At 47.8% G+C, this 27159-nt stretch overlaps 1 protein-coding gene across 1 annotated transcript in view; it reads left to right on the plus strand.

The window, feature by feature from the left end:
- The window catches only part of LOC130129663 (guanine nucleotide exchange factor VAV3), a 127699-nt gene that overhangs the window by 26105 nt on the left and 74435 nt on the right, over positions 1 to 27159 (plus strand). Inside the window, exon 2 of the mRNA XM_056299253.1 lies at positions 1027 to 1143. Within this exon, the coding sequence (XP_056155228.1) occupies positions 1027 to 1143 (117 nt within the window). The remainder of the gene's footprint in view (positions 1 to 1026; positions 1144 to 27159) is intronic.

Here is a 27159-nt window from a genome sequence, read left to right on the forward strand (position 1 = left end):
TAGTCCAACCTTGGGGGTTGTCCCAGGTCGCCCTCTGTGTGGAGTTTGCATGTTCTCCCCATGTCTGCGGTGGGTTTTCTCTGGGTGCACTGGTTTCCTCCCACAGTCTAAAGACATGTGGGTCAGGTAAATCGGCCATACTAAATTGTCCCTGGGTGTGTGTGTGTCGGCCCTGTGATGGGCTGGCAGCCTGTCCAGGGTGTCTCCCCACCTGCCGCCCTATGACTGCTGGGATAGGCTCCAGCATCCTGTGACCCTAAGCAGGATAAGCAGTTTGGATAATAGATGGATGGATGGATAACTTTCAAAGTAAACCTAAACGGTCAAATTGACCCAATCCTTCTATTGGGAAGGCCAATCACAGCTCATTTTTTCCAGCTGGTAAAAGGTGTACAACTTGGTCTACCTTTGATGGGTGCAATAGAGTTACATGAATGAAGCACTCAGACACAACAAATCGGGTGAGCATGACAGAGGGGGCAGATTGTGTGACAGAATATGGATACAAAACTAAGGGGGCACAATATTCTGAGGGGGGCTTTGTCCCGTTTTTTTCCCCCTCATGGCGCCGGGCCTGTAACAGAAAAATATTTTTCCAAACTCTCTCCAAAAGGACACAGCGACCGGACAGCTAATATACATCTTTACTCTATGCTTGTGTGGGGATGGGATAAAGGAGAAATATGAAGTCCAGGTAGATAAATAATTAAAAGAGAGACTTCTTCTACTTGGTAATTAAACCATGACCGGTTAACTAGAATAAAAACAGAATAAAAAGGGAGCGCTTTGGCAGATCTAAGGATTCCTTCATCCCTCAAAAGCTTCCATAATGTCTCCCAGATAAAGAACACCTCTACTGGCCCAAAATGGAGATGAAAGCTTTTGTACATGAAAGAGGAAGATGTATTAGTTCCTCATGGAGCAGGTTTATATAGACGGTGATGCACATGCTTTTGGTCCATTTTTAAAGTTTACCTGCACCGACGACATGGATTACTCCAGATTTCTTCTTTTTTCCCCGTACAGTTCCTCTGCTTGAAGAACATCAGGACCTTCCTGGCAGCATGCACGGAGATGTTTGGCATGAAGAAAGGCGAACTGTTCGAGGCCTTTGACCTGTTTGACGTCAGGGACTTTGGAAAGGTAAAGTGTCTTCGCATCCATCAAGTCTTCCATTATGATGAGATTCACTGACTGCAGGTTATTTTGGAGGGGTAATAATGCAGTTCTCTATGTCTGAAGGGTATTTATCAACTCTGTCAGTCACTAAAGTCACTAAAAGACGATAAGTCTTACAGAGCTCAACTAGTAGATCGTCAGATGAGTCTATTTTTGATGCGTGTACGCCTGGTACTTTATGTTTGACTTGGGATGAGCCTGTTTACTACTCTTACAGTGAGTTTTGTCCAACATTCACATAATGCCAGTAATTTTGACATGATTGTGATTTCACGTCACGGTGATGCGCTCTTGGCCACCTTGCTCTCAAAAAGGAGATTTTGTATTGCTCTGTATTAGATCTCTGCAGGATGTTTGTGGCTAAATCAAACTAAACTCGTAAGCTAACAAGAATGAAGAATTGGCTGTATTTGCAAACATTAACAATCAACCTTCAGCAATCATCAATTATTCAGCGTCATGGGATAGCTAGCATTAGCAACAGGTGCTAACAAGCAGCATCTCAGCCTCTCGCCATGACCCAATACAATAAAGTGGGGCTGCAACGATTACTTCCATAATCAAATAATTTATCGATTAATCGATTAATCATTTAGGCTATTAAAATTTAGAAATACTGATGAATGCCTATCTTAAGTACTCAAGAGTCCAAAGTGACGTCTTAAACGGTTTATTTTGTCTGACCAACAGCCAAAAACAACCAATACTCATTTCATAATGAGATAAGTCAGAGGAAATCTTTGCATTTATGAGACTGCAACCAACAAATGTTTGGTATCATTACATGATGGATGACTCAAATGATTAACTGAATACCAAAATTGTTATCGGCCGATTTTCTATTGATCGGCTTAATCGATTAACTGTCTAACAACGTCATCGAGACGTTTGAACTCTTGAACTGTGTTCATTAACTTGATGGAAGAGTGTGTCCTTTGCGATGGCGTTGTGAAAGTGTGTGTGTGGGCTCTGTGACAGCCCAGCCGCTGCCGTCTCAGAGCCTTGTGGAGGTTTAATTGGATCTCAATGCCTCCAGAGAAGAAGAGGCCATATTATTATTAGTCTGTGACGTATCCTGGTGCACGTACACAGGATGTGTGGCATTTATGGGACGATTGAGTTTTGTATCCTCTTTTTAAAGTGTGTGTGTGTGTGTCAGATCGAGAAACGGAATGACCGATGACGTTATGTGAGGAAGTCCCCTTGAATCTATGCTCATCTCATTTCTACGTGATTCATTTTACATCTGAAGAAAGTAATACGCAAATAATCTGGCTAGTACATGTAGCTGAATATGTAGTTGTAGGTGGATATGTAGCTGAATATTCAGATGTATGTGGATATGTGGCTGAATATGTAGCTGTAGGTGGATATGTAGCTGAATATGTAGCTGTAGGTGGATATGTAGCTGAATATTCAGATGTATGTGGATATGTAGCTGAATATGTAGCTGTAGGTGGATATGTAGCTGAATATTCAGATGTATGTGGATATGTGGCTGAATATGTAGCTGTAGGTGGATATGTAGCTGAATATGTAGCTGAATATGTAGCTGTAGGTGGATATGTAGCTGAATATGTAGCTGTAGGTGGATATGTAGCTGAATATTCAGATGTATGTGGATATGTAGCTGAATATGTAGCTGTAGGTGGATATGTAGCTGAATATGTAGCTGTAGGTGGATATGTAGCTGAATATGTAGATGTAAATGTAGCTGAACATGTAGATAGATGTAGGTGGATGTGTAGCTGAACATGTAGATGTATATGTAGCTGATCATGTAGATAGATGTAGGTAGATTTGTAGCTGAACATGTACATGTATATGTAGCTGATCATGTAGATAGATGTAGGTAGATTTGTAGCTGAACATGTAGATGTATATGTAGCTGAACATGAAGATAGATGTAGGTAGATTTGTAGCTGAACATGTAGATGTATATGTAGCTGAACATGAAGATAGATGTAGGTGGATTTGTAGCTGAACATGTAGATGTATATGTAGCTGAACATGTAGATAGATGTAGGTGGATGTGTAGCTGAACATGTAGATGTATATGTAGCTGAACATGTAGATAGATGTAGGTGGATGTGTAGCTGAACATGTAGATGTACGTATATGTAGCTGAACATGAAGATAGATGTAGGTAGATTTGTAGCTGAACATGTAGATGTATATGTAGCTGAACATGAAGATAGATGTAGGTAGATTTGTAGCTGAACATGTAGATGTATATGTAGCTGAACATGAAGATAGATGTAGGTAGATTTGTAGCTGAACATGTAGATGTATATGTAGCTGAACATGTAGCTGTAGGTGGATCTGTAGCTGAATATGTAGCTGTAGGTGGCTCTGTACCTGAATATGTAGCTGTAGGTGGATATGTAGCTGAATATGTAGATGTAAATGTAGCTGAACATGTAGATAGATGTAGGTGGATGTGTAGCTGAACATGAAGATAGATGTAGGTAGATTTGTAGCTGAACATGTAGATAGATGTAGGTAGATTTGTTGATGAACATGAAGATAGGTGTAGGTGGATTTGTAGCTGAACATGTAGCTGAACATGTAGCTGTATATGGATCTGGGTGCAAAGATCAGTGTGCTACGAGTGATTTGAGAAGCGGTGTGGAAACTTCTAGCCTACCTCTGTTTCCATGTTAACCTCACTGACATATTCCCATCATGGCCCTTTGAAGAACATACAAAGACATTTCACTCGTTGTTTTGAAGGCACCGCTATGGTCGAGCAACACACAGTCGTGTTTTATTTCAAGCGCTCCACATCTCCCCAAGGGTAAAATGACAGAGAAAGTGACGAGAGTCGTGTCAAATTAAGAATCTCACCCTCCTAAATACATGACAGCGTTTTGACTACAAGTTTTCCCTTTTCTTTCTTTTTTGTTTTGGATTTCCCCGCCTTTTCTCCCCAATTGTACTTGACCAATTACCCCACTCTTCCGAGCCGTCCCGGTCACTGCTCCACCTCCTTTGCCAATCCGGGGAGGGCTGCAGACTACCACATACCTCCTCCGATACATGTGGAGTCGCCAGCCGCTTCTTTTCACCTGACAGTGAGGAGTTTCACCAGGGGGACGTAGTGCGTAGGAGGATCATGCTATTCCCCCCCCCCCCAGCCCCACCGCCGAACAGGCAACCCAGCCGACCAGAGGAGGTGCTAGTGCAGCGACCAGGACACATACCATCCGGCTTCCCACCCGCAGACACGGCCAATTGTGTCTGTAGCGGTTGCCCGACCAAGCCGGAAGTAACATGGGTACCCGAACTGGCGATCCCCGTGTTGGCAGGCAACGGAATAGACCGCCACACTACCCAGATGCCCCCCCCCCCTGGACACACGCTGAGGATGTTTCAGCACCTCCACACAGCTCTGGCCACGACAGGCATTCTGGAAAGCAACGTCTGTAAATACGATTTGTTCAAATGAGGTCTATTTGTCACCAAAGCCTGGATCATGAAGTTACAGACATAACCACATCTCTATGAAAAACTCATTTAGTGTCTGTTAAAGTTTAGTGTCTGTTAAAGAGAGTTTGTTCACTACAACACCACGTCTGTTTTCCAGTGACTTAAAAAGCACATTTTAACTACCAAAAGATGTTTGTTTTTTTTTTTAAACAGAGATTGGCTTGATCGTTTTGTTTCTCTGGATCTGTTATTTCCATGCAGCGCCCCAGCAACTGTTGTCTGAGAATAAGCCTTTCTTTTCTCTGGATCTGGTGTTATGCCAAAATGTGCGACCCGTTAGCTTTCACCAGCCGTCAGCAGAAAAAGGGGGAACCCCCCCCCCCCAAAAAAAATTAGGATTAGCATCTGGGCGGGTGGCCGAAATGCCACATTTTTTATTTTTTGGGGCGATTTTCCCCCCATGTTCTCCCCGATTGTATCCGGCCAATTACCCCACTCCTCTGAGCCATCCTGGTCGTTTCTCCACCCCCTCTGCTGATCTGGGGAGGGCTGCAGACTACCACATGCCTCCTCCGATACATGTGGAGTCGCCAGCCGCTTCTTTTCACCTGACAGTGAGGAGTTTCACCAGGGAGACGTAGCGTGTGGGAGGATCACGCAGTTCCCCCCAGTTCCCCCTCTCAAACAAGCGCCATGACCGACCAGAGGAGGCGCTATTGCAGTGACCAGGAAACATACCCACATCCAGCCTCCCACCCTCAGACACAGCCGATTGTGTCTGTAGGGATGCCCGACCAAGCCGGCGGTAACACAGGGATTCGAACCGGCGACCCCCGTGTCAGTAGGCAACACAATAGACCGCCACGCTACCTGGACGCCCCCGAAATGCCACATTTTAATGAGGGACACGTCATCTGACTGGTGACACATTCTGATGCAACAGTGTCAAAATGCAAACTGTGCTCCCAACATGAGTTAATCTGGTCCATGTGTCCTTCAGGTACTGCTGGGTAAAAACAGTAATAACCGTTCGATCATGAATTGATATTTCATAGTTTGACTCCCTCTCAATGGGCGGCACGGTGGCACAGTGGTTAGCACAGTTGCCTCACAGTGAGAAGGTCCTGGGTTCGAGCCCCGGGGTAGTCCAACCTTGGTGGGTTATCCAGGGTCGTCCTCTGTGTGGAGTTTGCATGTTCTCCCCGTGTCTGTGTGGGTTTCCTCCGGGGGCGCCGGTTTCCTCCCACAGTCGAAAGACATGTAGGTCAGGTGAATTGGCCATACTAAATTGTCCCTAGGTATGAATGGGTGTGGGTGTGTGTGTGTGTGTGTGGGGTGGGGGGGGTCCTGTGTGATGGCCTAGCGGCCTGTCCAGGGTGTCTCTCCGCCTGCCGCCCAGTGACTGCTGGGACAGACTCCAGCATCCCTCAGACCCTCAGAGCAGAAGCGGTTCGGATAATGGATGGATGGAGTCCCTCTCCTTCAGTGATTTTAAATGAGCACTGGCAGGAATTGAACCCCCGTTCAGACGGTGTATTATAACGGGTGACTTCACTCTCGTTGTGCACCACTGAGTTTTGTTGACTGTCTCTGAACTTTCTGATGAGTCACTCCAGTGGATCCCTCGTCAGCCAAGACGGAATCTAATACCCCAGATGTTCCGCTAGCCCCGCACAGGGCCACGCCGCCGACCCGCAACTATCAAACACCGATTATGGCCGTTCATCTGGTAGCTTGTGAGTCCGTCCGGGTGAAGTCCGGGCAGCAGTTGTGATAGTCCATCCTAACCTGCTTTTCTTTTTCCACATGCTGGCAAATGAAAAGGTAGTTTTGTTTTGTTTTAAATTGGTTTTCACACGAGAGATGGAGCCTTCCCCAAACACTGGAACTGCTTCTCCACCCTTCAGCCTGAAGAAGTGGAGGAACACAGCCATGTAATGTGCAGGGAGAACAGTGCAGGAAGACAGATACAGGATTAAACTCTTAAAAGATATGACTACGCTCCAACCCAGCTGCAACATGTGTGTGTGTGTGTGCGTGTGTGTGTCAAAGGTTGATAATATTGTTACACATGACAAATGGATTCTGAGTTGCTGTACTGTTCACTGGTAAATAGACACACACACACACACACACACACACACACACTGTAGCCCCTTTACCTCAGTGAGAAAACATCTGGTTTGCACATCTGTCTTGTAGACATATGGGGTTCTGCTGGGAGAGGAGAGGTCTGTCTACACACACACACACAGTAACACACATGAACACGTGTGTGACAGAGGAAGTGTGGAGGAAGGGGTGAGAGAAGAGACTCTTGTGTTTTAAAGGAGACGGTGCTCGTGGTGCTGAGAGCGCCTCCTGAGGTTTCCATGTTTCTGCAGATGAACGCCGCTCACAGGGAATCGACCGTCTGAAGCCCGGGGCCTGAATTAGTGGCTGTACAGCGTGCGGCGTCCTCCATGTAGTGCGGCGGTGGTCACCTGGTGTCGGATCCACGGGGCTGTACAGCTGTGGTCTCTGAAAACAGACGGCGGCGTCTTCGTCCTCTTCTCCCTAGCAGGGGATGACTAAATGTCTCACTGTGGCGTTTCCACTTTAATCAGCTCATTTTGAAATAGATCCGACGTGCTGACGGGACCTTTCCGCCGCCGCTCACATGAGGGCCAGTCACTCGGTACCGGGGACATTTGTTGTCGTGACATTACTCAGCTGCGGCTGCGGTGTGCTGCGCCTCAGCACTTCTGTGGAAATGGGAAGCGTGCTGGAACAGAAGTGTGCCTCCGCTGGGCTTCTCTGGATTCAGAGGGTCTGGACATGCAGAGCAGTGCATGCTGGGTAGTGTTCCCTCATCCAGTCGTCAAGGCCCCGCACCGCGCGCCATAACCCCGCTTACGTAGTAGGCCTGCTGGAACCAAGCAGCACTTAATGATGTCAGGTGCTGCACACCCGGATTAATTAAGTATTATAACATAATTAGCTGAGTACTTAGGCTCCCTTGTGGGGGGGATTTTGGAAAAAAAAACGGCTTTAACCTTTAATTCCACACCGGTACAGAGCAGTGAAGTGTCTCACCTGTCGGACCGACCCGATTTTGAATGGTTCATTACCAGTGGGTCGTCTGTAGAAAACAAAACTGCTAACGAGGTAGTAAACATGTCATCATCTGCAAACGTGTTGCCATGGTTCCTCATGACAAATCAACAAAAACCGAGATGCATCACGTGAGCACTTTGAGGGAGGTGAACTACGCTCTCTCTCATATCCAGAGTAATAACACACATTAACATCTTCCCCAGATGAACTGCCTAGGTCATGTGGGGACATCGAAGATGGTGAGACCCATGTGATGTAGGCAACACACGTGATGTAGGCAACACACGTGATGTAGGCAACACGTGATATAGGCAGCACATGTACTGTAGGCAACAAACGTGATGTAGGCAACACACGTGATGTAGGCAACACATGTACTGTAGACAACATGTGATGTAGGCAGCACACACGGCACCCAGCGAGCTTCTGTCTGATGGTTGATTATATCACTTAATGTGTTTTGATGAAAGACAGGATGAGCTGAAAACATGTGGTTGATGCTGATGTTGGATTATTTCCCCCTGACCGGACAGACTAAATAATCAATCAATCAATCAATCAATCAATCAATCAATCAATCAATCAATCAATCAATCAATCAATCAATCTCAATCAGACTTAATAATAATAAATAAAGCACTCAATAAAAACAGGGACTGAGGAGACGCAATCGTAAAGCTGATCAGTTTGCAATGAGGAAACACCAGAGGCAGGATGTCGGACCAATAAAGATAAAAATTCAAAATAGGGAAAAAGATAAACAGTAAATGGACGGTTAACAGCGGAAGATAAAGTAGAATACCAAAAGAGAGGAGCGGTATAGAAGTGAGTAAAACCAGAAATAAAGGTGGGGTATTAAAAGGGAAAACATCTAGAGAAAGACGTAGAACAGAATAAAACAAATAAACAAACAGAATTTAATTAAAAGCCAAATTAAAAAGGAGCTCTTGAGGTTGCTTTTAAAAGGCTCCCCATTCTCTGCTGCCCTAAACAACAGGAAGTCAAGGAAGGGTTTGGTTTACGTGGACGAGACGTTTCTCAGCACGCAGAACATGACCGGCCTGCCGACGACAGGGCGTCTCAATCAGTAACGTACTGTACTGATATATAATCACACACTTGTTCATACATACGGAGTAGGCCACATCAAGCTAATGACACGAGTCATGGACAGATGGTGGGGGGGGGGGAGTATTGATCATTTTCTATCTCTTCGGTAACTGATAAATTTAAATGTGGAAATCCAGGAAGAACCAGAGTTCCCCCCAGCCCCTTACCCCCATCTGTATCTTTCTCTCTGTCTCTCTCTGTCTCTCTCTCTCTCTCTCTGTCTCTCTCTCTCTCTGTCTCTCTCTCTCTCTCTCTCTCTCTCTCTCTCTCTCTCTCTCTCTCTCTCTCTCTCTCTGTCTCTCTCCAACGTCCTTCAGCTGTACTGTTTAGGCGGCGTGTCTGGTCAGATATCAGATATCAGATATGGCTGATGGGGCTAATGGGTACCCAGGCAGTAGCTGTGCGCTGCGTGACTAAGCTAACGGCAGGTCTCGTTTTCTGTGGGGACAGGTGGGCAGCTTTGATTGTCCTGTTGCCATGGTTGTGTATACATTGTTTGTGTTTGTGTGTGTGTGTGTGCCCATGCTTTGCCAGGTGGAACTGTGTGACTCGCTGAACTGATGCTGACAGGGTCGTTACAGTTACACAACACAGGGATGCCACACACGATTCAGCAAGAGAAAACACAACCTTCTCTAATGCCCCTTTTCCACTACATGGTACCGGCTCAACCCGACGCGACTTTGTTTTCCATTGCTGGAGAGTACCGGCATTTTGGTAACTGTTACCACTTTTCTGGTACCACCTTTGTCGAGGTTCCAAAAAGCCTGGAGCGGGTACCAAAAGCAATGCAGACCAGCTACACTGAGGGGGTTCTGTGACGGTGACGGAAAACGATGCTGCGAGTGGCGAGCTGAGTCGGGTCGAGCCGGTACCATGTCGTGGAAAAGGGGCACAAAGCAGTCTTCATGCATGCTCCATAATCCAGGCAAGACATCAAAGCCAGCTGAATCAGTTCATCTGTCAATAAACATTGCATCCACATGAACCGATTCAACTGGCTTTGAGCCAGCGTCTCTGAAACGAGCCCGCCATCGAACCGCCAGTCAAGCTGAACAGGACGGGCTCACACTGAGGACGCCAGCAGGGACTGGAAGGTGTATACATGTGCAAGTGTTACAATAATACTACGATCACTACTACAAGAAGTACCCCTACTATCACCAGTACTACTGCTACTCCATTTATTATTACTAGTTACAATAAAATACATGCAAATTCTACATACTACAATAACAATGACTGCTATCACTACTGCTACTACCGCTGACACTTCTACAACTACTACTACTTTTGTTATGACTACTACTAATAAAACAAATACGTGCAAATTCTGCAAATAATTATTGCTGCTACTGCTATTACGACTACTACTGCTGCTACTATTACTACTACTACATTTATAGTAACTGCTACTAATTACAATACAATAAATATGTGCAAATTCCACATAAACAATAAGTATTACTACTACTGTACCTTTACAACTGCCACTATTACTACTCCCCCTACAGCGACATTTCTTACAACTATTACTAATTACAATAAAACCACCCATCCATCCATCCATCCATTATCCAAGCCGCTGATCCTGCTCTCAGGGTCGTGGGGATGCTGGAGCCTATCCCAGCAGTCACTGGGCAGCAGGGGGGGAGACACCCTGGACAGGCCGCCAGGCCATCACACAGCCCCCCCCCCCCCACACACATTCACACATTCACACGTAGGGACAATTAGTATGGCCGATTCACCTGACCGACATGTCTTTAGACTGTGGGAGGAAACCAGAGCACCCGGAGGAAACCCACACAGACAGCAACTATTACTACAACCACCACCACTACTACTACTACTCCCATGCTGCCACATGCAGAGTAAGAACAGGTGGATCCAGAACAGGGCTGGTTGAGAAAGGCGGTCATCACCAGTAGGAAGCTGGTCTGGTGTCGATACTGATGCACCACAGTCTTCTTCCAGCTTGTTAAACACGTGGTCTCTCGGGTGGACGGGCTTGGCGGCAGTCTATGGTTTTTCCTGGTTTTGGCAGTAATATCAAGGTTTTTAAAGGAGGCCAGCAAGTAGAGAACTGCCTTCTTAGCTATTCAAGTGGCATGCTGCAGTCTGGCCCTGCAGCAGCAGAAGGCCGACTCAAACCAGACTTTGATTTGACGTGAAAATGATGTGATGTGACAATACTTTCAATGACAGATCCGTCGAACTGGCAAAGGACGGGTTGTGAAATATGGAGCTGCAGAGGCCGATGCAAGAAAGCCGGTCGAGTCCTCTTGTGTGTTTTTTTCGGGGTTTTAGGCAAAGGCACCCTCTGATAGTTGAAGTGGGCTTCCATGTTTCCAACCCCATGCCTGACTGGGTGGAGATGGACCTGTGGCTTCCGCAGGGATGTCAGCTGTCGTAACAATGTTTCAGGGAAAACAATGCATGATTTTCACCTTAATCTAGTCTAAAACCCTCTCAACAGATAGTACAGATGTGGTGGACTGTAGGGTTGGGTAGTATGATGGCAGAATTTTGTCCATCGCTTTAGAGATCCATCAATCCATCCATTATCCAAACCGCTTATCCTGCTCTCAGGGTGCTGGAGTCTATCCCAGCAGTCATTGGGCAGCAGGCAGGGAGACACCCTGGATAGGCCGCCAGGCCATCACAGGGCGCACACACACACGCACACGCACACGCACACACACACACACACACACCCACCCCCCAGGGACAATTTAGTACAGCTGAGTCCCCTGATCCACGTCTTTGGACTATGGGAGGAAACCAGAGCACCTGGAGGAAACTCACACAGACACAGGGAGAACATGCAAACTCCACACAGAGGACGACCCGGGACGACCCCCAAGGTTGGACAGCCCCGGGGTTTGAACCCAGGACCTTCTTGCTGTGAAGCGACCGCGCTAACCACTGCACCACCGTGCCGCCTGGTTTAGAGATGAGCAGATGAATTTGCCCGCAAGATGAGACAGGTGTTTAAGTCATAAAAACATGTCTAATTTTAAAACTTCTTCCGAATGTGAATAAATAAAGAAAATATAAACAAGTTTGACTGTAAATTTCCATTCATAATTGTCAAAAAAACAAACAAAAAGAGTTGTATGTTCCTTTAACATGGCATCCAGCGTGTACTAAGTCAGCTGGACACAAAATTGTGTGGTGCAGAAGGTCGGAGCAGTTTCCAACTCGCCATAAAAATAACGGAATAGGTTCCTGTAGGTTGGTGTACATATGTAGTATTTATATACATGCACGATGGCAGCAACTGTGTATAGTGTGTCATATTGTGTATAGTGTGTGTGATATTATGTATAGTGTGTGTGTGATATCGCTGTGTGCATCAGCAGAGAGCGAGGATGTAGTTCACTGAAACCAGTGTGAAGCTGTGCTGAAAGCTTATCCACATAATTTATTGACTCCTGGAGTCTGGCCTCACGACCCCCCCCCCCCCCCGCCCCACCGAGTTACACCACACTTCACATATTAGCTGTTTCTCTCTTCAACCTAGACATGCATGCAGGCATGCATGAAAACACAAACACACTCTCACACACACACATACACATGGCTGAAAAGCCGCCAACGTGCCGCAGTTGTGCGCGTCTCCTGCCAGCTGGAGCGCCGTTCCTTCTCCGCGGTGTTCTCAGACTCGTCAGGCCCACGCTTTGATGATGGCCGACATGTGTTTGATCTCGGCGTGAGCCCATTTCATGTCTTGGCTGCTGCCTTTCCTGCAACCATCCCCCAACGCGGAGCCGAGCTCCTGGAAGGGTCTTACAGCCACAACCCAGAGGCTCTTTTTCTTTTCTTTTTGCCTCCCCTGCCCCTAAAGAGGCAAGAGAGGGCTGGTAAAGGGCTGTAAACCTGCAAGGTAGCCAAGGTCACAAAACTCATTTGGAGACAAGAACAGAGGCGTTAATTACTATTTGAAGCATATAAATACACACAAAACCAGTTCATTTCACAACATGCACACACACACACACACACACACACGCACAGACCCACTTTCACACACACTGATCCATGCACACATACACACTCTGTTGGTTAGACAGGCCTGCGTGTGTGTGTGTGTGTGTGTTTCCATATAACATGTGTGTGCACCAGAGGCGGCTCCCTTGAGTACCGACTCATCTCACGTGTCAGCTTGCAGCAGGAAACAGAAAGAGGAAGTGATCACCACACGACACACTACGGAGTCAGATAGACACACTCGTGCAATGGGCTGGCCTTCTTCTTCTGTGCGTGTCCCTGTGTGTGTGTGTGTGTGTGTGTGTGTGTGTGTGTGTGTGTGTGTGTCTAAGTGAAAGAGATGGACAGTTGGGTTGGACATTTCTTTTCGTTGTGTGTGTGCGTGTGTGTGTGTGTGTGTGTGTGTGTTTTCTCATGGCAGGTGAAGGGAAGCCTGCTGTCCTACTGTCAGTATGAGAAGTTGCTTGTTGTGTTAACGTTGCATTGCAAAAGTTAACGGTCACACGGTTCTACTTCTTCCAAATCGCCAGCGTGCTGCTCGGCAGCGTGCCCTTTAACCAGCGTACGGGTGCGCCGAACAAGCTGCTCTAGCCAGAAGGGGGCGCTCTGCTTTGCTAAAGTAGAGGGAAGAGCACAAAATCGGAACTGGGATTTCATGATATACAGACAACCGACAACAACACAACACAACGACAGTCTGAGCAGTGGTGTCGGCGCCGGAACAAGTCTGACGGACAGGCCTAAGGTTTTCACGGGGGGGTGGTGGAGTTAAACAACGGCACTGGTTGCGAGACATGTCCAGACCACTGTTGAAGAAACTAGCAGGTGACCAAGGGCGCTGAGACCAAACCAGAAGCAACATTATTCAATACGCCGCACACGGTAACGGAGCATCAGCACGCCATAGGAAGTACTGGACACGTCGCCAGGGAGCGCACAACACACCGCGGTTCGACACCACCGGCACAGCAGCACTGACAGCGTGTATGAGAGCAGACAGACGCAGATGTGTGGGATGCAGCAACCGAGGTGTTCGCTGGAGCGGCGATAATGTCTACCGCTGGACTCCCTTCGCCCGCCTCGCCAGCTGTTTCCTCAGGTGCTGCAGCATCTGGGCTCCCCGTCTGCTGGTCTCGACTCTGGGCCACAAGAAAACCACTTTCTTGTGTCCATCTTTGACGTTAACTAGCTTGCTCAATTAACGTGTGCGCATAATGTGGAATTCACTTCCTGACACGTCAATTAGCACCTGAGCAGACAAAACCACACGGAGGTTCTGCTCCAGTCTCCTGCCCCATTTTCAACATCAGGGGTAATTATTTTTACATTCATTTTGGGGGGCTAGTCCCCTCCCCCCACCATCAAATGATGGGCCGTCCGGGTAGTATAGCGATGTATTCTGCTGCCTACCAACACAGGGATCGCTGGTTTGAATCCCCGTGTTACCTCGGGCTGGGTCGGACGTCTCTACAGACACAGTTGGGTGGGAAGCCAGATGTGGGTATGTGTCCTGGTCGCTGCACTAGCGCCTCTTCTGGTCGGTCGGGGCGCCTGTTCAGGGGGGAGGGGGAACTGAGGGGAATAGTGTGATCCTCCCACGTGCTACGTCACCCTGATGAAACTCCTCACTGTCAGGTGAAAAGAAGTGGCTGGTGACTCCACATGTATGGGAGGAGGCATGTGGTAGTCTGCAGCCCTCCCCGGATCGGCAGAGGGGGTGGAGCAGAGACCGGGACGGCTCGGAAGAGTGGGGTAGTTGGCCGGATACAATGGGGGAGAAAAAAAAACTTTCCTCACATGCAATGTAGTACTCTATAACTTGTGGCCCAGTGGTTAGCACTGTTGCCTCACAGCAAGAAGGTCCTGGGTTCGAACCCCAGGCTGTCCCAGGTCCTTTCTGTGTGGAGTTTGCTTGTTCTCCCCGTGTCTGCGTGGGTTTCCTCTGGGTGCTCCGGTTTCCTCCCACCATCAAAAAAGACATGCATGTTAGGGTTAATACTTCTGTCTGTGCCCCCGAGCAAGGCAGTGGAAAGCAATAACTGGAGTTGGTCCCCGGGCGCTGCAGCTGCCCACTGCTCCTAGCTACACAGCTAGGCTGGGTTAAAGGCAGAGAAAGAATTTTGTTGTATGTATGTACAATGACAAATAAGGTATTCTATTCTATTCTACTCTATACCTTGAATCAACTGATGTCTAAAATAGGGTAACTTCTATTTAAAGGGGCGCCTTTCCCTTTCTTTTCCAAACAGCAGCTCGTGTCCATGTTGCCTTGTTTTATTCATGTTGTTGCCAAGGGACTTTGTAAGTGGAAATACAGTCGCTGTGTTTATCTCCCATCCTCCATCTTTGTTTCTATGAAGTGATCATAACCCTCCTCACTAGATCCCGCGCATGCTGTGATGCTCTGATCTGTGAGCAGCCGGTTGACGCTGCAGGGTTTGGGCTGTGGAGAAACACAACGCCTTTGCGGGCGGTGGCCCCAAAAACCAGGCCAGCGAGACGGCGTGTGAAACTAAGCCGCTGTGCTCAGAATCAAAAGACTACAAAGACTATAACCAGGGGTGACTTAATCCTGTCATAGGCCTCTGGGCTTGGCAAAGGCCATGGGCCCCTGCTGCTCCCCACAACCACAGATCCACCACCACAAGGAACTGATTTACCTCAACACACAGTGATACTGCTTCGCCCCGCCTCACCACAACAAACGCACCGCACAGGAATGTGTCGTGTCGAGATGTTGTGTCCAGATAAACCGGTTCAACTTCCTCCCATTTCCTTACCTGGATTATTGAGCATGCATAAAGACCCTTTATTCTTCATCACACCTTCCAAATAAAACACACATCTCTCTCCAACAGTATGACATGTCACACTTCAAAATGTCAGCACGACTACCAACACTATCCGCAACACACTTCTGCACCCATGCAAACACTACCACCACTGCAACAGACCACACCGGCTGCAATGCAAGCTGCACAAACAGCACATTAACGCCATAATAACAAGCACTAAAATTAAACAAGGACTTGCCCCTAGAAGTGTCTCCGCCTGGTTTTCTTGGCAGCCAAACCTCTGAAAGTTGTCGGGTAGCCGAGTCGCACAACTCGCACCTGCTGCTTTGTCGCTTTGAGCCTTTTGGAAAAATCCTGTTAACTTGGTATTTTTATTAAGGAACTCCGGGTTTCGCTTATCTTTTTCCTTTGGGGCCTTTCGCTTTCGAGCATCACTCTTATATCTCCAAAATTCCACCATGGTCGTCGTGGTTTTTTTCTTAATCAAGTGGTCGCCAGACCTCGTAACGCCGCAACGCTGTGAAACCACCTCCACCAACCAGTGTCAACAAATTACCACTGGTAACAAACTGGCCGATCAGTACACAGGATTTATGACATTAACCCCCCCCCCTAAAAATTATATTTATTTATTTATTTGAATTTTTAACCCTTTTTCTCCCCAGTTGTACTTGGCCAATTACCCCACTCTTCCGAGCTGTCCCAATCACTGCTCCACCCCCTCTGCTGATCCGGGGAGGGCTGCAGACCACCACAGGCCTCCTCCCATACATGTGGAGTCACCAGCTGCTTCTTTTCACCTGACAGTGAGGCGTTTAACCAGGGGGATGTAGCGCGTGGGAGGATCACACTATTCCCCCCAGTTCCCCCTCCCCCCCAAATGGGCGCCCCGACTGACCAGAGGAGGCGCTAGTGCAGCGACCAGGACACATACCCACACATACTCACAGGTGTTTTCTTTTTTATTCCAAACACAACAGTGTGCTGCCACCTTGAACTACGCACGGGAAGCCGAGTCAGTGCTGATGTTGATAGTCGTCCTCATTAGGTTTGAACTACGCACGGGAAGCCGAGTCAGTGCTGATCATGACAGTCGTCCTCATTAGGTTTGAACTACGCACGGGAAGCCGAGTCAGTGCTGATCATGACAGTCGTCCTCATTAGGTTTGAACTACGCATCGGAAGCCGAGTCAGTGCTGATCATGACAGTCGTCCTCATTAGGTTTGAACTACGCACGGGAAGCCGAGTCAGTGCTGATCATGACAGTCGTCCTCGTTAGGTTTGAACTACACACGGGAAGCCGAGTCAGTGCTGATGTTGACAGTCGTCCTCATTAGGTTTGAACTACGCACGGGAAGCCGAGTCAGTGTTGATCATCACAGTCATCCTCGTTAGGTTTGAACTACGCACAGGAAGCTGAGTCAGTGCTGATCATGACAGTCGTCCTCGTTAGGTTTGAACTACGCACGGGAAGCCGAGTCAGTGCTGATCATGACAGTCGTCCTCGTTAGGTTTGAACTACGCACGGGAAGCCGAGTCAGTGCTGATCATGACAGTCGTCCTCGTTAGGTTTGAACTACGCACGGGAAGCCGAGTCAGTGCTGATCATGACAGTCGTCCTCGTTAGGTTTGAACTACGCATGGGAAGCCGAGTCAGTGCTGATCATGACAGTCGTCCTCGTTAGGTTTGAACTACGCACGGGAAGCCGAGTCAGTGCTGATCATGACAGTCGTCCTCGTTAGGTTTGAACTACGCACGGGAAGCCGAGTCAGTGCTGATCATGACAGTCGTCCTCGTTAGGTTTGAACTACGCACGGGAAGCTGAGTCAGTGCTGATCATGACAGTTGTCCTCGTTAGGTTTGAACTACGCACGGGAAGCCGAGTCAGCGCTGATCATGACAGTCTTCCTCGTTAGGTTTGAACTACGCACGGGAAGCCGAGTCAGTGCTGATCATGACAGTCGTCCTCTTTAGGTTTGAACTACGAACAGGAAGCCGAGTCAGTGCTGATCATGACAGTCGTCCTCATTAGGTTTGAACTACACACAGGAAGCCGAGTCAGTGCTGATCATGACAGTCGTCCTCATTAGGTTTGAACTACGAACAGGAAGCCGAGTCAGTGCTGATCATGACAGTCGTCCTCATTAGGTTTGAACTACGCACAGGAAGCCGAGTCAGTGCTGATCATGACAGTCGTCCTCATTAGGTTTGAACTACACACAGGAAGCTGAGTCAGTGCTGATCATGACAGTCGTCCTCGTTAGGTTTGAACTACGCACGGGAAGCCGAGTCAGCGCTGATCATGACAGTCGTCCTCATTAGGTTTGAACTACACACAGGAAGCCGAGTCAGTGCTGATCATGACAGTCGTCCTCATTAGGTTTGAACTACGCACAGGAAGCCGAGTCAGTGCTGATCATGACAGTCGTCCTCATTAGGTTTGAACTACGCACGAGAAGCCGAGTCAGTGCTGATCATGACAGTCGTCCTCGTTAGGTTTGAACTACGCACGGGAAGCCGAGTCAGTGCTGATCATGACAGTCGTCCTCATTAGGTTTGAACTACACACGGGAAGCCGAGTCAGTGCTGATCATGACAGTCGTCCTCATTAGGTTTGAACTACGCACGGGAAGCCGAGTCAGTGCTGATCATGACAGTCGTCCTCATTAGGTTTGAACTACGCACGGGAAGCCGAGTCAGTGCTGATCATGACAGTCGTCCTCATTAGGTTTGAACTACGAACAGGAAGCCGTGTCAGTGCTGATCATGACAGTCGTCCTCATTAGGTTTAGGGGCTGCATGGCTCTGTTGCTGCATAAAGGAGGAATTATGAGAATTTCCTCCTTGTAAGTGAAGACGGTGCGAGGTGCATTCACAGTGGGAACATGATTTGCCCCCGGTCAGTTTTCTCCTCCAGATGGAGAGCCGCGTGTGGAGATGTTTATTTTCCACTTTATTTTCTCTCCTCTTCCTGCCCGCTGTGCTGCCATTTTGCAGCCCTCCCCCCGAGGCCTTGACGGAAAAAACAGAAGGAAGGTGAGGGATTTTATCCTTTTCAGCAAGTGCGATGCCCGTCTTCTGAAAATAAATAAATAAAAGCGTAAATAAATCTTCAAAATGTTGCCCTAAATCTTTCACGATGCGCCTGAGGCCACTTCTAACATCCATCAGATATTTCTGGGCCAACGGATCGCAGCAGGCCCATTTACGCTCCTGCGAGCGGGGTGCAGTTTTGTCTTGTGTTCTTACAGGAAGTGTTCATCTCAGCCGTACCGTATGCATTTCCACTGCCATCTTTTCCAGATGTGCGAGTATTGAACACAGAATTACATGGAGGGGTATTTCATGGGCTGGTATTTTATCTGCACTGCTTCCCAGTTTGTGTGGGTGGAGCGGGTGGATCCGCCGTCAGTCAAAATGTGGGCGATGCTAAAAGCTAATTTACAGCCACTGCTCAGAAAACTCCTATTTTAGACCTTACAATAAGGCAGCCGTCGTTGCCTTGCTTCATTTCTGGAAAGTAGTGCTTCTTGTGCTGAAATTACGTGGGCGGTCGGAAAAAAAAAAAAACGGTTTGCATATACGCGGCGTATGAAATGATTAAACAACGTGGGAGTCTGTTATTCAGCTTGGATGGAAAGACAAATTGCGGGTAAATTTCTTGCTTTGAGAGAATCTATATTTATATTGGTGTGGAAAACTACACCAGCAGGTGCTGCGGCCACAGCGAAAGAAGGACACAAACAGAGAGAGAAAGAGGATTATTTCGGCGTATTGTGCGTAAGTCATTCAACTCGTCAATGAATCAAAAAGCGGATCTGGTTCAAACTTCTCCTTTCGGGGCCGCTACGCACTCAGCTGTAGCGACACTTCCCTTTTAAAACCTCAATCTGTGACCATCACAGACTGGTGATGAGAGCCTCACACACGGGCTACACGTGAAGGGGGGACATCTTGAAAAACACTGGGCAAAATGGTTAATATATAAATCAAGGGGGCGTCCGGGTAGCATAGCAGTCTACGTATTCCGTTGTCTACCAACACAGGGATCGCCGGTTCGAATCCCCGTATTACCTCCGGCTTGGTCGGGCATCTCTACAGACACAGTTGGCCGTGTCTGTGGGTGGGAAGCCGGATGTGGGTATGTGTCCCGGTCGCTGCACTAGCGCCTCCTCTGGTCGGTCGGGGCACCTGTTTGGGGGGGAGGGGGAACTGGGGGGAATAGTGTGATCCTCCCACGCGCTACGTCCCCCTGGTGAAACTCCTCACTGTCAGGTGAAAAGAAGCAGCTGGTGACTCCACATGCATGGGAGGAGGCAGGTGGTAGTCTGCAGCCCTCCCCGGATCAGCAGAGGGGGTGGAGCAGAGACCGGGATGGCTCGGAAGAGCGGGGTAATTGGCCAAGTGCAACTGGGGAGAAAAAGGGGGAAAAATGAAAAAAAAAGAAAAGAAAAAAAAAGAGACTTAAACCATACTGCTGTCCAGATGAATATGGACCTGCTCCCCCCGGCAGGCTCTGCTCACCTGTAGTCGTGTCTCTGAATATTTTAGGTATAGTTATGCATTTTCTGCTGTATACCTCTTTTTGCTTTTCCACCCGCAATAGGCACGCCCTACAAGAACATTAAAAAAAGATAAAACTCAAAGGGAGGACAGAAAGAATGAACCACAGGATAAGGATAAGGTGAAATATATCCAGGACAATTTACAAAAAAAAAAAAAAAACTTTGTTGGTGTTCCTTGGATGTCAAGGTGCCATTATTTTGAAATTGCTGTGTGTTGTTGAGTGCGTCTACTTATTTTTTCCCGTTTTGCTCTATTACTTTGTTAAATGTGTTCATTGTTTAGTTTGTCATTATTTGTGTGTGTGTGTGTGTGTGTGTGTGTGTGTGTGTGTGTGTGTGTGTGTGTGCGCATGTGTGAAATATATGCAGAGGTCAATAAAAATATTATTAAAAAAAAACTCGTCCTATTGCAGACTTTCACACACAAGTCACACTCCAGGTTACTGTATTGTCCTCTAAAACACACACACACACACACACACACACACAGACACACACATTCATTTTAAGGGAGCTGTAAAATGAACCGTGCGACCCTGGATTACACTGAGTATATAGTGGATGGATGGAGTGGATGGATGGATGGGTGGATGGTGTAATGGTCACAGGTGTGCCTGGCTGACCAGCTGATCCAGCCCTACATCTCACCTCAGACTGCTTTGAACATCTCTCTACAGCTATCTAGCCAAGTTGAACTCAGGAGAAATAATCCAGAAGTGGCTCATTTATTTTCCAGACAAACCGTTAAAAATGACCACAGACACGACAACAAATTCTGTGTAAAACATCTCGGTCGTATTTAGCACGGCCGATTCACCTGACCTTCATGTCTTTGGACTGTGGGAGGAAACCGGAGCCCCTGGAGGAAACCCACACAGACACGGGGAGAACATGCAAACTCCACACAGAGGACGACCCGGGATGACCCGCAAGGTTGGACTACCCCGGGGCTCAAACCCAGGACCTTCTTGCTGTGAGGCGACCGCGCTAACCGCTGCGCCACCGTGCCGCCCCGGGGCGGCACGGTGGCGCAGCGGTTAGCGCGGTCGCCTCACAGCAAGAAGGTAGTATAACAGAACAACACAATGGCAAAGGTGCCGTTAAAAAAAACAAAAAACAAACAAAAAAAATTGCTCATATCTCAGGTTGCATGCAATAGCATGCAAAAGTACTGCATTAGTGTCAGTCAGTCAGTAAAACTTTGTTTACAAAGCACTTTGCAAACACATGGTTGAAAACGCGTCAGAACAGACAGACAAACAGACAAGAAATCCAGCATGAAACACTAAAATCATCACAATGAAGGGATAAAATCCTTTTGATGAAAACCAACAGACAACACTGACGATAAGCCTGCAGACAGACTCGTCCTAATAGAGATCACTGGTCCATGATAGCGCACCACATTTGCATGAGTCAGTGTTTTGCATAGAGTCAGTACAGCAAAGAGGAACTACGCTTTGGTCACATTAAAGTCCCGCGTGGAAGAAGACGGCAGGTAGTGGTGAGCGTACATAAAAAGTGAAGTGGTTTGGGCTTGTGAGCAGATAGGGCAGACCGAGCGGTCCACCAGCAGATAATACAGCAAGTTTAAATCAAAACCCCCCTCTGCATCCTTCCTCTCTACTCAGATTCAGTAGATCTATAGCAAATACATGACACTGATCACCAGTGACTATCAGGGTTTGACCTGGCATGTGCAGATGTGTTTACAGCTCCTCATTAGAAAGTGTTACCATTATGATTGTGGTTATTTTATTATCCTCGTTATCTTTGTAGTACAACAATGATGAGTTGTTGCCTCAGGTGAAGGCGTTGAAATATCTCGGGGTCTTGTTCACGAGTGAGGGTAGGATGGAGCAGGAGATTGACAGGCGGATTGGTGCAGCATCAGCAGCAATGCGGACGTTGTCCCGGACCGTTGTGGTGAAGAGGGAGCTGAGCCGGAAGGCAAAGCGGTCAATGTACCAGTCAGTCTTCGTTCCAACCCTCACCTATGGTCATGAGCTTTGGATAGTGACCGAAAGGCTGAGATCATGGATACAAGCGGCTGAAATGAGTTTCCTCCGTAGGGTGTCTGGGCTGAGCCTTAAGAGATAGGGTGAGGAGCTCGGACATCCGGAGGGAGCTCGGAGTAGAGCCGCTGCTCCTTCGCGTCGAGGTGGTTCGAGCATCTGATCAGGATGCCTTCTGGGTGCCTTCCTTTGGAGGTTTTCCGGGCACGACCAACTGGGAGGAGACCCCGGGGTAGACCCAGAACTCGCTGGAGGGACTACATGTCCAATCTGGCCTGGGAACGTCTTGGGATCCCCCAGGAGGAGCTGGAAGGTGTTGCTGGGGAGAGGGACGTCCGGAGTGCCCTACTTAGCTTGCTGCCACCGCGACCCGACCCCGGAGAAGCAGCTGAAGATGAGATGAGATGAGATCTTTGCAGTAGGATATCAGTGTAGTTAGAGAGAGGCCATGTGAAGGTGTGGAACAAAAGAAGACTAGAGGACAAACATGTGAACCGTGTGTAAAGCCATTCTTCCTCGTCGGTCTTAGAGGCCGACCAGGGCAAGATGAAACCGTGCGACTGACTTGGACAATGATACGCCGGCTCTGCAAAGTCTCTATCAGGACTTCAGAGTATTCATGATTAAAAGGAGAGAAGCTGCTGTGACTTTTTTTTTTACTTATAACAGAATTTGGAAAAATCGTTTCAATAATTCATCCATCACCTTCATATCTGTATCCACTTTGTGAATTTTTCAGAAAGCTGTTGGTCACGTTAGCCATACGGTGGAACAGTTGAAGCAGATGTCTTGGTGAACCTGTCATATTAACACCACACTGAAGGAACCCCTGTACAACTCCATCACTGACTTACTTCCAAAATGAATACCACACAGTCACTTCAACAGGCCACATGTGTTTTGAGTATGAGGAATTTGACCTGGTACCTCGCTCTCGGTTACACATGGTAAGTGGTAAATGGACTGACACACATCCACACACCCATTCACACACTGATGGTGGAGGCTGCCAGGCAAGGCACCAACCTGCTCATCAGGAGCAGTTAGGGGTTCAGTGTCTTGCTCAAAGACACTTCAACACGCTCTCTGTTGGAGCCGGGGGTCAAACCAGAGACCTTCCGATTACTAGACGACCCGCTCTACCTCCCGAGCCATGCCCCCCCCACACACTACACATATATACATTTATGCAAGTAAATACAGTTATTATCGAAAATAAAGACATGATAGAAAATAGACAAGAGTAATTATAAAAATACGATAAAAAATAAAGATATTATGGGTGTCGGTCCAAGTATGAGCAATGTTCGAGATTTATTCTGACAGAGGTATACTAGAAGTAGGCCATGATAAGTCCTGTTACTGTGAGATATGTACTATGTACTATGTAGTATGTTGCATTGCACAGAAGTACGAGCTCTTGGGTGTTCGGGTAGCATGGCGGTCTATTCTGTTGCTTACCAACATGGGGATCGCCGGTTCGAATCTCCATGTTACCTCCAGCTTGGTCGGGCGTCTCTACAGACAAAATTGGCCGTGTCTGCGGCTGGGAAGCTGGATGTGGGTATGTGTCCTGGCCCCTACACTAGCGCCTCCTCTGGTCGGTCAGGGTGCCTGTTCAGGGGGGAGGGGGAACTGGGGGGGAATAGCGTGATCCTCCCACACGCTACGTCCCCCTGGTGAAACTCCTCACTGTCAGGTGAAAAGAAGTGGCTGGCGACTCCACATGTATCGGAGGAGGCATGTGGTAGTCTGCAGCCCTCCCCGGATCGGCAGAGGTGCTGGAGCAGCGACCGGGGACGGCTTGGAAGAGTGGGGTGATTGGCCGGATACAATTGGGGACAAAATGGCGGGGGGGGGGGGGCACTCTGGAAAAATAAGAAAAAATCTTCATCTGCTTTGCATTCATTCATTCAGAAGCATTGTTTTTACACTTCTTTTAAACATGTCTCTCAGTAATCCTTCAAGTAATTAGTAATTAGTTTAATTAGTTACCGACTCTACCCTATTCAAAAACATGTCGGAATTTGTTGCTTTTTCCTGCTAAAAAAAAAAATCATAGATCAAGCTAGCAGTTTTTTTTGCAGATTACAGTAAGCTGTGTGAGAGCTAATGAGTTCGCCTGGCCTTGGTGACGGCCTCGTGCTGCTCATCGGGGAGCGCAGCGCTCCATCACTGATGCCGCAGGATCAAAAGCGAGGGAGGAGAGGAACCCTTATGAAAGTCCATATGGTTTTTCTCCACCCGCCTCAGGACATGGTTTACAATGCAGACCGCGCTTCTCGCCTTCATCTTCACACTCGTTTACACTGTTGTGGACGCCTTCAAAGTCTTGGTTGGTGTTTTACAGCTTTCAAACAGAATTACGTTGACGCAACTCGGGTGGCTGTTAGAGCACCCAAAAAGAAAACATGGAGAGAGTTTATTAGTGACGGGCGATATGGACAATAGTATTATCACTATAATCGTATGGAATTTTACATGATGTTGAGATACAGCACAGTGTCTGCTTACATACACAAAAATACCATGTTAAAGAACCCAGCTGAGGTTCATCACAGTGAACTGCTTGGTGATGTAAAGTATAATATCAAACCAAAACTAGTCCCAAATATTGTCCCTTACATATTTCACACTTCATTCTGTGAGGAAATTTAAATAATAGATTCTCATCATCAGCATCAGCAGTAATGTGGACGTTGTACTGGACCGTTGTGGTGAAGAGTGAGATGAGCCAGAAGGCAAAGCTCTCAATTTACCAGTCAGTCTTCCTTCCAACCCTCACCTATGGTCATGAGCTTTGGGTAGTGACCAAAAGGGTGAGATCGCTGATACAAGCGGCTGAAATGAGTTTCCTCCGTAGGGTGTCTGGGCTCAGCCTTAGAGATAGGGTGAGGAACTCGGACATCTGGAGGGAGCTCGGAGTAGAGCTGCTGCTCCTCCATGTCAAAAGGAGCCAGTTGAGGTGGTTTGGGCATCTGATCAGGATGCCTCCTGGGCGCCTTCCTTTGGAGATTTTCCGGGCACGTCCAACTGGGAGGAGACCCCGGGGTAGACCCAGAACTCACTGGAGGGACTACGTGTCCAATCTGGCCTGGGAACGCCTTGGGGATCCCCCAGGAGGAGCTGGAGGGCGTTGCTGGGGAGAAGGATGTCTGGAGCGCCCTACTTAGCTTGCTGCCACCGCGACCCGACCCCGGGGAAGCGGCTGAAGATGAGATGAGAGGAGATGAGATGAGATGAATGCCCAGCCCCACTATTTATAACCAAAAGACCCATCAGAGAGGCTTCTGTTTCACTTTATCATCTGAACAACACTGTCTAGTTAAGAGTGAGATATTCTGCTAACATATCAAAATGCAGTAAGAATATATGTGCAACTTTTACTGTCGATTTGAAAATGTTTTGCTCATCCGATTCATCTCTTCGGTTCTGACTTCATGTGGGAAAAATCCAGTGTTGTCGTTCAACAAGGGGAGTGGAGGACAACATTAAAATCAGTTTTACTTCATATTTCACATGGTGAGATTGAGCCAACAGCAGTTTATATACAAGCCTTCGTCTGCACGTGACACACCGCTGGCATTCAATGTATTCTGGGAACTGCAAAGATGTTGTACATGAACATATAGCTCACACACCTACACGGAGGAGTACTGGCATTAAGGTCAGAACTACTACTACTACTACTACTACTTTGGGTGCATCTTCCTTTCTCACCACATCCATAAACCTCCTCTTTGGCCTTCCTCTTTCCCTCTTCCCTGGCAGCTCCATATTCAGCATCCTTCTCCCAATATACCCAGCATCTCTCTTCCACACATGTCCAAACCATCTCAATCTTGCCTCTCCTGCTTTGTCTCCACCGAGGACGCACAAGCCGGTGCATTCTTAGCGCTGGTCCCAAGCCCAGATAAATGGGGGGGGGTCGGGGAGGGCATCCGGTGTAAAATCTTTACCAAATCAAATATGCGGCTCGAAAGTCAGATTTCCATTACAGTCAGAACAGTGGTGCAGTAAACAGGACGTGCAGCCAGTCAGACGCTTACAGGAGAAGATGTGCACACGCTGGGGTTTTTACCACAAACCCACCCAAAATATATTGTTCCCAAACCATAAGAACCAACACTAGCTATGATTTTAGATGCAAACTGCCGCTCTGTGCAGTATGAATGCCACACACCTACTGTCGCATGGAGTGTGTGTGTGTGTGTGTGTGTCTGTTGTGGTCATTCTAAGGGCAGGGATCAGCTGATTCAGGGTGTGTGTGAACTTGAGCTGCAGTTACCTTACACGGCCAACAAAATAAGCAACTGTCACATCTGATGTGTTTTCACTAAAGCCGCGGGCTGTGTTTGGACATGAGTATGCTGACTGTGTGGGCGTGTGTGCGCATGGGTGTGTGAATTTGCGTGTGTGTGTCATACAATGATGATCTACAAATCTGTGATGGCGTGGGTGAAACGTACTGCTGTGATTTTGAGAGTAAACTGAGGAAGTGTGGGAGTAGAGCATTCTGTGGCGACTGCTTTGATTACCATGGTAACTATGAACATGGATGTGAGCATGTCAATACACGTTTGTGTGTGTGTGTGTGTGTGTGTGTGTGTCCTTCAGTGCACCTAACTGTCTTCAGGGGCTGTTGTCTGCAGAGGCTGACATGATCTACCTAGACAGCGACAATGCCCTTGGCTTTGACCTTACACTGGTGGATGGAATGTAGTTATAAGCATATCACATGACTAGGTTTTAGACAGAGAGAAAGAGACCCAGCGACAGAGAGAGAGAGAGAGCAAGAGACCGAGACAGAGCGACAGGAAGAGAGACAGAGACGGAGAGAGACAGATAGGAGAGAGAGACGGGGAGAGACAGACACAGACAGAGAGAGACACAGGGAGGGAGAGACAGATAGACAGACAGACAGACAGACAGACAGACAGACAGACAGAGAAGAGTTTGAGCTTTCATCTTGGTG

Source organism: Lampris incognitus, chromosome 19, assembly GCF_029633865.1.
Source record: "Lampris incognitus isolate fLamInc1 chromosome 19, fLamInc1.hap2, whole genome shotgun sequence".
NCBI classification, from domain to species: Eukaryota; Metazoa; Chordata; class Actinopteri; order Lampriformes; family Lampridae; genus Lampris; species Lampris incognitus.